This window comes from Numenius arquata, chromosome 6 (assembly GCF_964106895.1).
Source record: "Numenius arquata chromosome 6, bNumArq3.hap1.1, whole genome shotgun sequence".
Taxonomy (NCBI): Eukaryota; Metazoa; Chordata; class Aves; order Charadriiformes; family Scolopacidae; genus Numenius; species Numenius arquata.
Window position 1 is genome coordinate 8,186,732 of NC_133581.1, and position 14,056 is coordinate 8,200,787.

General features: G+C 44.4%; 1 protein-coding gene across 1 annotated transcript; it reads left to right on the forward strand.

Moving 5' to 3' along the window:
• Positions 1-3,695: 3,695 nt before the first annotated feature.
• SLC25A29 (solute carrier family 25 member 29) lies at positions 3,696-13,247 on the forward strand. Its single transcript, XM_074149486.1, has 4 exons — positions 3,696-3,854; positions 5,587-5,630; positions 10,237-10,320; positions 10,862-13,247. The coding sequence occupies exons 1-4, from the start codon at positions 3,821-3,823 to the stop codon at positions 11,603-11,605; spliced, it is 906 nt and encodes a 301-aa protein (XP_074005587.1). The 5' UTR covers positions 3,696-3,820; the 3' UTR covers positions 11,606-13,247.
• The last annotated feature ends 809 nt before the right edge of the window (positions 13,248-14,056 follow it).

The following is a 14,056-nucleotide window of genomic DNA, read 5'->3' on the forward strand; positions in this document are numbered from 1 at the left end:
CCAAAGAAGAAGAAAGCAGGGAGAACACAGCCCCTCACTCCAGCTCTCTAGGGGATGCATCCCAGCCAGTTGTAATTTGTGATTGGATCTGCCTCAGCAGAATAGAAGGAAAGGCAATCACAGCTGAGATGAATCTATGGAGCCTGAAGGGCAAAATTGCTCCTAACAGACATCTGAGTCATGCTCTGAGCTGGAGGCACCACATGTCAACAGAGCGGATGCAAGATCAGACATAGTTTTTGAACGATATAAAAAACCAGCCTGAGTGAAGAAGAGAGCCATTAAATCTGGGTTTCCTTGAGTGTCAGGTTAACTCTCCTCTCCAAACTATCTTTACTGCACACGTAAGGCCCTGGATTGAGGGGCAAAAGGTCTGGCCTGTGTAATACCACTGAATTGTAAGAGCTATACCACTTCCTTCCTGTTATCACAAAGCTCCGATGGAAGCCACACACAAATATAAGCACCTATATTGACTCGCTGTCTCTCCTACATACAAGCTCAATAAACTCCTCCACATTCACAAAATGTTGCCTCACGGGTGTAAAACAAAACCCCAAGCAAGAACAGATGAACAAAAGGGAAGCTCCCCGGTGGGACTAAAGCCACGCTCGTTCCTCAGCGAACCAACCCTTGACATCTCAGACTTTATACCAACGAGCACTTGATGTTCTCTGTGCTAATTTATAAAGCGTCCCCTAGCCCTCTTTGAAGTACATGCCTGCTGCAGTGGGGTTCGGTAGCGTTGAATAAAACATTCAGTAGCATTGAATACAGCTGACTAAGAAGAGCTCAAGCATGCAGGAACAAGACAGGCCTTTGGAGATTGCAGCAACCTGGGAGGGGCTGCCCAAACATCGACAGCAAGATTAGAATTCAAGTGATCTTGAAAAACTGGAAAAACAATCTGGAAAAAGCAATTTAGCATGGACAGTTAGGAATAACGATGCAGAAAGAAATGGCGAGTACAAGATGGGGAACGTCATGGCATGCAGCTGATCTATTGAAAAGGGTCCTGGGGCACATCATGCATCACAGGATGCCTGTAAGTCAACACTGTCATGTTAAGTTACGTTACGTTACGTTCTGAAAGGACTCTTGCCTATATGTGACCTGATACTCGGAAATATGAAGAAGAGTGTTGTCTGCAAACACCCAAGGTAATGCCCCATTACTCACTCAGCAAGGCCTTAGGGGTCAGTCGAAGTGAATCAGAGATCAGAAGAAAAAAATCAATATAATTCAGAGAAGAAAAGACTAAGATTTGAAGCTGTCTTCAGATAACCTAGAAGGTGCCTGCAAAGAGAGAGGTAATAAATTGTTTTCTGTGCCCACTGTGGGCAAACATTAAAATTACAAAACACTTCTGGTGGAGAAGGTAATTTCTCTGAGGCAGATCACCTGCGAGATCAGAGAATTTAAATAGCAGATTAAATCCACTTTGGCCAGGAATGTTTTAGGCCAAGCTGATCCTTCCCAGGCTTGTGCTACAAGACAGATGCATATAACATCTTTCACCTGCAGAGCTGTGCTCACGATTGCGGTTCCTCTTGTGCATGCCAGAGAGCACAAGATTCCCAGAAAGTCACTTTCACCTCTACTTGGAGAAAATGTTTAAGGAAAAAGGACTGGTTGGGGGCTTCCTGTCTGATTCCAAGGACTGGCTGCAGCTGTATGGATTTGACAAGGTCTAAGGTCCCCATTAGGAGGTGGGATGGTGTGTGAGACAGCAGGACTGGGCAGCTTCCAAAGCCATCAGTGCTACAGCAAAGCACAGGGCCAGCCCACCTACTTGCTCTCTAATCCCAACTGGATCTCCCCAGGTGGAGCAGGTATGTGCATTAGGGAATACAAAGCATCCTGGAGACACCAGGGGGGCTTGATTTGATTTGACAGTGTCTAGAGATGAGAAGGAACCCAAGGACTGGAAGAAGATACGGGAAAGGTGAGGGATTCATTGAATGCTTTGCATTTCCATCTTATCTGCTTATTAATTATAACGATGGTCCAAGAGCTGATAAATCTGGGACAGGTTCTCAGGATTTGTTCTGTAAGCGGTAGTTTCAGACCTCCTTGGAAGCATCCTTCATTTTTCTTCATTTGTGTTTTCTTTACGTGGAAGGTAAAAGCTGGCTTGCTTTTTAATATGCTATTCCACTGCAGGATTTTATCAGTGAGCTGCTACACCTAGAAAAGCACTTCCACACCATGGAAAGCAATTAAAAAAGAGAAAAGGGAAAAAAAAAAAAAAGAAAAAAATCCAGCTTCTTTTCCATTCTGCTTCTGGAACTTACTCTCTTAGAAGCTGACTTTGCAGGCCCTGAGGAGATCATGTTACTCTAAACAAAGCTGGAATAGGCGACTTATTGTTCTAGGCCACTGGTATTCCCCTTTCCCAGCCATTGCCCCAAGAAATAACAAGCCTTAAACAGGGCTCCCTTTTGAAACTGTCAACAGCTTGGGTTCCCCTCTTAAAGCCCCTGGCACCAGGGCAGCTCAAAGCCAGGTAATGTTAGCAGGAAAGCAGAGTTAATGCAAAACAAGACAAGCCTGTGGGGAGGGGAGAAGCCTCTTCTGCAGGGTGAAGCACAGCAGCAATGTATAAGGCTGAGATCCAGGGCTCGGCCAAGCCCCACAGGCAGCAGACTACTGATCTAGGGACTTGACCATCAGAGGTAGGGTCTCAAACCCACACTTGCGGCTGAGCCATGGGGGCAGCAGTTAGCACAGAGCTCACATCTGCTGGTGTAACCCTTCCTCACCTCTCTGGGACAACACTGGGTGGAGGAGCCCGGTTATAGAATCACAGAATGCTTTGGGTTGGAAGGGACCTTTAAAGATCACCTAGTCCAAGCCCCCTGCCGTGGGCAGGGACATCTTTCCCTGGATCAGGTTGCCCAAAGCCCCATCCAGCCTGGCCTTGAACTCCTCCAGGGATGGGGCATCCACAACTTCTCTGGGCAACCTGTTCCAGTGCCTCACCACCCTCATCATAAAGAATTTCTTCCTTATATATAACCTAAATTTACCCTCCTCTAGTTTAAATGGTTACCTCTTGTTCTATCACTACAGGCCCTGGTAAATGTCTCTCTCCATCTTTACAAGACCCCTTTAGGTCCTGAAAGGCAACAATAAGGTCTCCCCAGAGTCTTCTCCAGGCTGAACAACCCCAGCTCTCTCAGCCTGTCTTCAGAGGAGAGGTGCTTCAGGCATTTCATCCCTATTAAAAGGAGGGACCCCCTCCAAAGTCCTCGCCACATCAGCTCCACCAGCTTTCCAACCACCAGAGCCTCACCCAGAGACCCAGATCCCCCCGGGCAGCCTCCCTGGACCACCCAAAACCACTCGGGGGCTACTAACGCTCCGCAGGAGGGATGCTCTGCCCCCCATCCCACCGCAACCACCACCTCCCCAGCCTCCAAAATTTCTTTCTGGTTAATTCTCCAGATGTAGCTGTAAATAAAAGGGAAGGGCTTGGGGGGGGGGGGGAGGGGGGCGGAGCCGCGGAAAGGCTTCCGCTACTCCGGTTCCCCCCCCCCCCCGCCTCCTCCCTCGCCACCCTCGGTAGTCCCAGCCCCATCCCCGCCCCCAGGCGGCTACCAGTGGCTGCGGGCGATGGGGGGGAGTTGTCCCCGTTGCCCGCCCCCTCGGAGGCGCGGCCCGGCTCTTCTCCGCCCCTGGGTGGGTGGGAGGAGGGCGTGGGGGGGGGGGGAACGGGACACGGTGGCGGTAGAAAGGGCGTGCGGAGCGGCGGCGGGTGGCAGTGCGCGGAGCGGCATCGCGCAAGGGCCGGGCCCCGCGGGGGACGGAGGGTTCCAGGATGGCTCTGGATTTCCTGGCGGGATGCGTCGGCGGTGAGGAGCTTGGGGGGGTGTAAAAAAAAAAAAAAAAAAAAAATTTTAAAAAAATAATAAAAAGGGAGGGAAGGGAGAGGCAGAAAAGGAGAAAAAGAAAAGGGCGGGAGAAAGAGAGAAAAATCGAAAATTAAAAAAAAAAAAAGCGGAAAAAAGGGAGGAAGGAAAAAGGGGGAAAATCTGTATTTTATTTATTTATTTTTTAAAGAGGAAAAAAAGGGGCGAGCAGGAAAAGGGGGGGGGGCTGTGGATGGGAAAGCTGGGCGCGGCGCTTTTATTTTGGGAGCGGAGAATTGCTTCGGGCACGGGGGGAGGGCGATGCGAGCGGCCGCCCCGCTGCAGGTGGGGGCCGAGCCTGGGCCTGGGGGGGGGGGGGGGGGCAGCGGCGCTGCGGAAGGTCTCGGGGATTTCCGAGGGGAAACTAGCGGCGGGGGGGTGTGTGTGTGGGGAGGTGTGTGTGTGTGTGTGTGTGTGCGGGCCATCCCTCCCCGTGGCTGTGTCGCAGCGGCGGGGGTTGCCCGAAGGGGATGGAGGCAGCGGGGGGGGGGCGGAGGGAGAGCTCTCTCGGGGCTGGCACTCGGGTGGTATCAGGCTCGGGGACCCCTCCGAATGGAAAAAATATTGACAGCGGAGAGCTTGAACGTGAGGAGGAGGAGAGAATACGTGTGCTCGCCTAGCTCTTCCCCGAGCATCTGCTTACGGCCTGCTGCCTTCTATTTTTAGCCATTGTTAAATTGTGTTTGGAAGATTTATTCTCCTTCCAGTTATTTGCGTTTGCTGTTCTCTCTGGCAAAGAGATTTTTACTATTTATTCTCTTCCCCCCCTTTTCCCCCATCCCCCCACCCCCAAAGCTTCTCTCTGACTTCATCCTGGTGACCCCTGCTTGCCAGGGATCCCCCATGGCCAGTTGTGCCACCGGTCTTGTCGTGCTGAACACGGTGCACGTCGCTATTTTCGTGACTGGGACTGTCTTGCCACCGTTTTGGCCTTGAACAACCTGGACTGCTCCATCCAAGAGCAGCCTTGTGTTTCTGCCCCAGCTTTTTGGGGTGGGAAGAAGGTGCACTGAAGCACTCGGAGCTCTTGCTGCTGGCGGTCGGAAATGGATTGAACTTCCAGTTCTGGTCACAGAAGTAGGGAGCTAAGAGGATCCCTTGCTTCAGCCAGCACTTGTGTCTTTTCAGTGCAAAATGCATCTATTCAGATTAGAATAACTAAAAAAGTCCCTAGACACTAGAATAAAGCAAAAGCTTTTGGTAATGCATGGATAATTCTGCAGGTGCTACCAGCACATCTGGAAAGGCTGGGGGCAGGGAGCAGGAATTTTCTTCTGCCTGTAGAGAAGCATCCAGGTTTTTTCCGCCTCCCCAGAGTGGCACATCCGTGACACATTTTGTTTCAGGGGAAATCCGCAATTTCTGCCCGCTGGACTTGCCTTGGGCCGAGGCCAGGAATCACTGCTGAACGTCCTGTATGACGTGGCACGCGGTGACTCCATAGTCGCACACCTCGACCCCCGCTTGGGGCTCAGAAGCCTGATGGAGCCATAAAGGCACCTAGTACTGGCCTGAACTGCAGATCCCTTACCTTCTGACTGGAGAGGATGCTCTTCAGCCGCCTCACTCTTTAGCTGCGCTTAGACCTCAGGCTGGTGGTCGTGCTTGGGCTGCTGTAGCCCCAGACCCAGGAAGAAAACTATGAGGCATAACCATGGCATTTGTTTTGTTTCAGGTGCTGCCGGAGTGCTGGTAGGACACCCGTTTGACACTGTTAAGGTGGGTTGATTATGAAATACCTTTGTCTCTAGGTAGAAAACTTAAGTTTTTCCCAGGAGTGGGGGAGGAAAAAAAATAAATAAAATCCCCAGACACCGTAGGAGCATAAATCTGTGCTGGAAAGCTTGGAGCAAGACTCCTCAACCACTGTGTATAGTTTTGCAGTCTCCAGCTCTTCAGAAATGAAAAAAAAAATCCTTTGTACGTATGATTCAACCCAGTAACATGACAAACAGTGGCCTAAACTTGCACCTTCATCAGTGCAGTAACAATGTTGTATATGAAAATACGATCTTAGATTTAACTTAATTTTATTCTAAGCTTGCTTCTCTGCAGCTGTTCGTCACTAACTGCTAAAACTGCCTCTCCCTGCGTTTGTAAATCAAACCTACTTTGTTACTAGGTTGAAAATTTGTGTTTTGTTTGACCCTCAAGCATTAATTGGTTACACTAGCCACAGGGTGTAAGTGGATAAAAATCCATGGCGTGAAGCTTGTCTGGGGGCTTTTTTCCTCCCTTTAAGCAGTATTATATATTCTTATAACTTTCCAAGTAAAAATTGATTTCCTGGTAGTCGCTTAGCTGTATGTATTGTGCATACTAAGGATAGTAAGACTTGTTCAGATAAGATTTGAAATCTGGAGGGCCTTCAGCCAGGACTCCCAGGGGTCCACGCCCGTGTTTCAGAATGTGATGACGACTTAAGTCGCTTTTTGGCAGCCTTATCCAAAGCCCCACGCTGGAAGAATAGAAGAGGGGGATGCCAGTATATTCCCTGCTAAATTAACACAGCAGATCAGTTGACTGCAGCAGACAGCATGCCACCCGCTGGAGCTATATTTGGAATACCTCTACCTCGCTGAATTTAGATATGCAAAGGGCTGATAGTGTTACCGAGGTCATCACCATATTCTGTATTCCAGCACATGGTTAATTCAATACAGATTTTCCCAGCTAGTGGGTATTAATCCTTGCCAGTCAAGTGCAAGCTGCTCAAACAGTAAAAACTGAATATATGTTTCTCAGAGAATGGTAAATTTGCCTGTTAAGTAATAGAGTTGAATTCTAGTATATATTTTCAGGAATGGTATTATCCAGGCTTGCACATTTTTTTTTTATGGTGGTGCAGGGCCAGCTGCCTTTTTCTCTCACCCCCATCTACCAAGCTTTACATGCTTAAGGTGATGAGTCATTTCACTGAAGCCAGTACACTGAAGCCAGTAAAACTGTTATTATTCTACGCTCAGACTAAAGTTAATTATGTTTTAACGTGGAACAGCTTTTAGTGCATGAAACTAAGTGTCTGCAAAACTGGGGCTCCCATGCTAGTTCTAGCAGATGTATTAATGCAAAATAGATGTGTTGGCTTTAGAAAAAGCATCTTGCTTTACAATAGAGAAAACCAGTTTGTTTCTGGATGACTTTAAATATTTTTACAAAATCCAGTGTGGCACGCTATATTTCTATACCCATTAGAAGGTGGTATAAGCATTTATCTATCTATCTTTTTTTTGTCAGAGAAAATACAGTGGTGACTAATAACAAACATCAGTATGTGGGAAAACTAACACTATAACCAGTCTTAAAAAAAAAAGACATTGCATAACTTGTTGTGTGTGTATATGTGTTAAGAATTAACCTTTTTATAGTTCTGCAGTGTTTAAAGGGCTAGCTGGTAGTCACCTTAGACTGTAAGTTTTTAATATAACTGAACAATGGGAAAGCTGCTTAGATAAGCCAGAATTTTACTTCTGCCTTGGCTTTTAAGCTTTTTTTTTTTTTTTTTTTTGGCCGGTGATCATGTTTCACAAGGCGGGGAGGGGGATGGTGGGACACACAGGGAGAGGTTAAGCCGGTGAAGTCACCCTGCGAAACCCACCACTGAGCTGATCTCAGAACTGGCAAACTCCTTATCCCTGGTTTGTTGATGTAATGTATAAAATTGCTTTTTTGCTTTTAACTGCCTTTACTTTCTGAGCTAGGGGCTGTCTTCATTAACAGCAAAAGTGTTACTTTGTTGTAGATGACAGATAAGCCTCATCACGGGAGAGTTACCTAGTAAGTATAGCCCAGGTGAACACTTCTGTTTCTCTCAGTCTTAATTTATTCCCAAATGTCTTAGTTCAAATAAAGATCTAAAAGACTTATGAAGCTTTTTTCCCCTTTTTAGTTTTAAACTGATGTGTCCCTCTTCTACAGCTATGGCATGGAGGGAGCGGGGTTTAAATATCCTTTTTTTTTTTTTAAATGTAAAGCCTTATTCTGAACCTTCTTTCTGGTATGTATTTCTGGCTGTACACACAGTGGCTCTAAAACTGAATCTCAGGCACACTGTTGTTGAGGTCTTATCCACTTCATATCCTTGGAGGACATTTTTCATTTGCTCAAACACTTCTAAATCAGTTATTTTGCACATTATTAAATGTTTGGACTGTTTTGGGGGTGTGGTGGTTTGGGTTTTTTGCTTAGTCTTGAGTACCTTTAATGCAAGTCTTCAGAAATGTGAAATTACAGTGTGTTACTATTGGACCTAAAACCTCAGTAACAGTGGCTTCAAGTAAGAAGGAAGCATGAATATTGGGCAATGAATAGAACAGAGGGTTAAACTTGATGATGAAGGATGATTCATCCTTCCTGTAGTTGTACACACTTAAAGTGCTTGTTGAATACCCATGAAATAAAGTTGCATATGCATTCATTGCCTTGCCTGGCAGTTTGCTACCGCGGGTACCCCTGTGTGGTCAGCACTGCGCTCAAACCAAAGAGCCATTTTTCACCTTTAGACCTGGAGCATCCTACATGACCTCTGATGTATCCTACAACGAGGCTTAATTGGTCAATATTTCACAAATCATTTGCACAAAAATAGTGGGAGCTGTATGCCACTAGGAACTTCAACCAACATGTAGAATCGGATTAATTCTAAAGACAAGTGTGTAGAAAAGTTAAAGTAAGAAGATTCCTAACTGCAGTTCTCCCAGAGCCCTTGTGTGGGGAAGTCCCCTGACTTCACAGGCAGGTCTTAAAACAACAGCAATAAACTATAAATGGAGTAAAATCTTCATTTTGTGCAATTCTGTCAGCTTGTTCTGATTTATGACTGTTAAAACTGCTTAAGAAGTAGACCCACAAGCAATCTGCCTACCCCCCCAAAAGTCAGTTTGAGTGACAAAGGATTTATTTTCTTTAAATCCTACCATAAGCCCACTTTTAACACTAAGATGTTTTAAAACCCCGTTCCACCTTAGAAGACCTGAGGTGATCTCAGCCTCCCAGTCTGGCTAGCATACACTAATGTGTATACTAAGAAGACACTGAACGCTCAAGTTTTTATTTACAAAGCACAAAATGACATGTTATAGTAATATAAAAAAATATTGATACTGTAAATAACTTAGGTTTCGCCTCAAAGAAAGCTAACCTGAATATAGAATTTTGACAAGCCATGTCCCCAAATCCTCTTTTAGCCCCACATCATCTTTCACTGTTGTGGTGGTGCTTATTATTACTTTAGGCAAACATTGATAAAAAGAATTTTAAAGTCAGGAATCTTTCACACAGACCTGATAATCTTTTCTTTTGTTAAGAATAGGAGTCTTGAAGGGTTTTTTTGCCCTGGAGTTGCAGGAGCACCATTAAATGGTCGATAAACATCTTTTCTGAGGAACACTGCACCCTCCATGCTGGAGATCAAAGACAAATTCCTAATGTCACCAACCCAGTGAAACCAATTTACTGAGTTTATTGCAGTGTAGGGCTTTGCATGAACCGGGTAGCTTTGAGACTTTTTTTTTTGGTTTAAGTGTGACAAATCAGCAGGAAAAAACAGAATTGGAGTTTTCCATTAAAGGTTAAAAAACACCTAAGAAGAAGGGCCTGTCTCCTAATGTCACCAGTTACAGTAGCACCTGTCTGTCCAGCAGAACATACCCTTTCAGCTATGGAAAAGTTAATTGATTATTAACATTAAAGATTTGAAACAGCCACACCCTCACAAATTGTTTGTGTTCAGCAGGTTAAAAAAAAAAAAAAAAAGTGGCTTTTTATTCCTTTCCTACGCAAAGTAAGATGCCTTGTCACTTCCCAGCTACCCTCTGAAAAAAAAAAATCAAATCTCAATGAAGGCACCCAAGTCTGGTGGCCAGAAATTGTTGCAAGTCTCCATCCTTTTAAAATTATCCTTATTTCATGCTTGACTTGTAAATAATTTTTTTTTTATAAAATCCTATCAGGTTTGTACAGATACTCCTTAGTGTGAACAGAAGTATTCTTGGCAGCTAAAGAAAGTACTTATTGTAGCCAGAACTGGAAAACTTCCACCTGAAATTCTAGATAACAGTGTGCCCTGTTGTACTTCCACATACTGTTTTTCTAATATTTGCAAGAAATTAATAATCCTCCTCCCTTCATGTTTTCACCCCCAAAATTAATTCAAAACACTTACAGAATATTTTAAAATTATTTTGCCACATGTGGCATTCCAGTGTCCAGCTTGTGCTCTTGCATATACATTGCTATAGCAAATCTCCATATATGTACAAGACAGTAGTTTATCAATTAGGCTGCTCTTGACATACAAATCAGTATCTCACACAACTTTTTATAGGTTCGTCTACAAGTTCAAAATGTAGAGAAACCTCTCTACCGTGGGACCTTCCATTGCTTTCAGTCCATCATAAAGCAAGAATCTGTAAGTACAAAATGAATGCTTTGTGTATTTTGTATCTTCGTGTATTTTGAATCAGAAGGGTGGGGAAGCTGTTAAAAAACCCTACAAACATTGAAGATCAAGAGATAAACATACTGTGAACCCGACCTGACCGTAGGGTAGGTACTGTAGTCAGAAATTTGCTGGAAACTTCATGAAGATCACTTCCAAGTCGGAAGTTGACAAGTTGAAGTTAACTTTTTAAATAAGATAACGAGTTAAATTGACTAGCTAATTTTCCCAGAATCCAAGCAATGAGTGAAGAAATCAGTGAGGTTTGTTTTTCTGCTGAAGCTTTAAGACCGTAACTAAAAGGGTGGCTTTAGGCTCTTAGCTACTTAAAAAAATATACATTTTACCAGGAAACTTTTCTCTAGATGTACTAAGATTATTTTCTGGATGTGTTCAACTATGTATTGGTACTGCTACAAATGTTTAGATGTTTGTGTCCTAGGCAGTGATGAAATTATTATTACAAAGCAAGATGGTATTAAAATGGGGTTTTCCTTCCTTCTTCCATTAGGCTTTTGGACTCTATAAAGGTATTGGGTCACCAATGATGGGGCTGACCTTCATTAACGCGCTCGTGTTCGGTGTACAAGGGAACACACTTCGTGCTCTTGGAAAAGACACTCCTCTGAACCAGTTCCTTGCGGGGTCGGCAGCAGGGGCTATCCAGTGCATCATCTGCTGCCCCATGGAGCTGGCGAAGACAAGAATGCAGCTTCAAGGAACAGGTGAATACAAACTAAAAACAAAGAATTACAAGAATTCTCTGGATTGTTTGATCAAAATCTACCGAAAGGAAGGGCTGAGGGGTATCAACAGGGGCATGGTCTCTACGTTCATAAGGGAGACTCCGAGCTTTGGCTTTTACTTCCTGACCTATGACTGCATGACCAGGTATTTGGGCTGCGAAGCTGAAGACAGTTACGTTATTCCCAAACTGCTGTTTTCTGGGGGGATGTCAGGAATCGTGTCCTGGCTCTCCACCTATCCCATGGATGTGATCAAATCCCGGCTTCAGGCCGATGGAGTCGGAGGCGTCACGCAATACAAGGGCATTTTAGACTGCGTCAGAAAGAGTTACCACGACGAAGGCTGGAAGGTGTTCACAAGAGGTCTTACTTCCACGCTCCTCCGTGCTTTTCCTGTCAACGCAGCTACCTTTGCTACTGTCACTGTGTTCCTAATGTATATGAGGTCAGAAGACAACCTTCGTGAATGTGAACCAGGTCCGGTAATCCAGCAGCCTTCCAGTTTGTGAACCTGAGCTCTTTGTTCTCCTGATGCAACGCCCGCCTGGTTGGGGCTTTTTTTAGATGTAAACACTTGCCCCACACAAGTGGTGTAAATGTATGCTCTCTGTACAAAGAATTCCTAAGTGTGTCAGATTAGGATTTCATCTCATTACTTGTATAAACAGCATATTGCCTTTATTAAGGACTTCATATCTAGTAGTATCCAAGTAAGATGGGGACCTGCCTTTAGAAGGTACTGTAGTTACTGTTGCAGCTCCAGAAAAGGATCTGGAGAATGTCGTAGTACCAGAAATCAGGTTTTCTTCCACTCATGTTCTGAATGACTGAGTTGAATGTGGAAATCTTTTCAGAAAAGAAGTGCTTTTTTTGTATGTAACAGGAGTAAGTCTAGTCCTCTGAAGCGAAGTAGGGGGAGGAAAGTGAATGTTGGAGGCATTTTGCAGGTAACCCTGAACTGTTTTAAGACACGCACTGGCATTCAGCTAGCCATGTGTTTTTACTTTTCCTCTGCTTTTATATGTCAGTGGTTTTAGTAGCAACTTTGTTCATACTGGTTTGCTAAACAAAACAAAACAACAAAAAAATACGATTTGTTCCTAAGCTACTCCCTTGCCTTTCAGCTTTGAATAAATGTCTTGAGCACAAAGTTAGCATCTGCACTCACATGCACTTGTTCCTTTAAATCTCAAGGCTTGTAAGGATTTAGGGAAACTCAAATTTAGTTAATTGATGTTATTTGCCTTCACCTCTTATTTCTCATTGGGTGGGTGCACAGATCGTATTGACTAGGTTCAGCCCAAGTAGACTTTGTTCTCTGAAGTTAATGCAATTTTCCACCCACTTCTCCCAACGCGTCCCATAGCAGCCGGTGATGTACAGAAGTCAAAGTCCTACCTGTGGTATTGCACAACGTGTTTGTGGGTGCAATGTCAGCTTAGCAGCTTGAAGTACTGTAGAAATACCTACATCTTTAGGACTGGAGGTTTCATACCTTTCCAGAAAATAGGGGTGTGTCTGAAATGGTCGGTGTTCAACACACTTGCATTATGAATTTAAACAACGCTGATTTTTATGTATTCAGTTACAGTGCTACTGAAAAAAAAAAAAAAAAAAAAAAGACTGAAAAAGGTTTTGGAGAATTTTCACCTTAATCCACTGTGATTTTTTTTTTTAGCAGTCTGTTCAAGAGGGATTGCATTAGTCAAAGAGCTATCAACAGTTATTTAAGATTTGGCATAAGAACTACACATATTTGGCACAAATAGCCAGGAGGAAGGAGTGCACGTGTGTGAGGAATGTTTTAAAACGTATCAAACTAGTTCAGTAAGTACAAACTGTTACACTTTCGGTTGGGACAAGTGCAATATGTGTTTAATTTATATGAATTTTCTAAAGAAACCTTATTTCATAGCATTTTGCACTGTAACACAATATGCTGGAGAAACCTGTAAAACTGGTATGTCTTTTTATACCTTGGAGGTATGTTGGATGTTTTCATGCCTATTTGCACTGAGATTCAAATTGAATGTTAAATCTGTCTACTAAGCTGCATATGCACAACTCACAGCAAAGACCATTTACACCTTTGTACAGTAGTCTGTAATTACTGTATATAAAATTGAGGGAATAAATTTTTTAAAAATTTTCAATTTGGTTCTTTAAAGTGTCTTATCTTTTACTGAGATGCGTCCTTGTGTTAAATCAAGCTTGCGAGAGGGTGGGGTTTCCAGCTTTTTCCTGAAGGAACTTGTTCCCCATCTGCCTTCCATACACCACCAGGGAGGGCAGTGCCTTGCTCTGGCTTGGAGTGTTATCAGTCAGTTCCTTGAAGCAAAGAAGGGAAGTTGCTCGAGCTTGCTTCTTCAAACTTCTTCAAATCATATGAAGAGCGGTTGAAGGAGCTGAGACTGTTTAGTATGAGGAAGAGGAGGCTGAGGGGAGACCTCATCACTCTCTTCAACTACTTGAAAGGACACTGTCGAGAGGTTGGTGCTGGTCTCTTCTTACAGGTAATTGATGACAGAACGAGAGGGAATAGCTTCAAGCTCCAACAGGGTAGGTTTAGACTGAACATTAGGAAAGAATTTTTCACAGAAAGAGTGGTCGGGCATTGGAATAGGCTGCCCAGGGAGGTGGTTGAGTCACCATCCCTGGATGTGTTTAAGAGACGTTTAGATGTGGTGTTGGGGGATATGGTATAGGGGAGAACTTTGTAGAGGTTGGACTCGAGGGTCTCTTCCAACCTAGACGATTCTATGATTCTATGAAACTGATCTTCTCAACCAGTGCCTCACTTGAAAAATATTATAGGTACTAAGAGAACAACCCCTGCTGTTAAAGCCAGAGAGCTGGCAGCACGCTCGGCCCCTTCATATTCCGCATTTATTTGGTTTAAGCAGTGCTGAGCAGCACCAGGGCCGTAGAACTGCAGGAGACAAGCCTGGGGTCCCTGCGGG

Coding starts and splice junctions, on each gene's coding strand:
- SLC25A29 (XM_074149486.1), top strand. CDS start 3,821: ATGGCTCTGGATTTCCTGGCGGGATGCGTCGGCG. Junction 3,855..5,586: donor CCTGGCGGGATGCGTCGGCG/GTGAGGAGCTTG, acceptor GTTTTGTTTCAG/GTGCTGCCGGAGTGCTGGTA. Junction 5,631..10,236: donor ACCCGTTTGACACTGTTAAG/GTGGGTTGATTA, acceptor AACTTTTTATAG/GTTCGTCTACAAGTTCAAAA.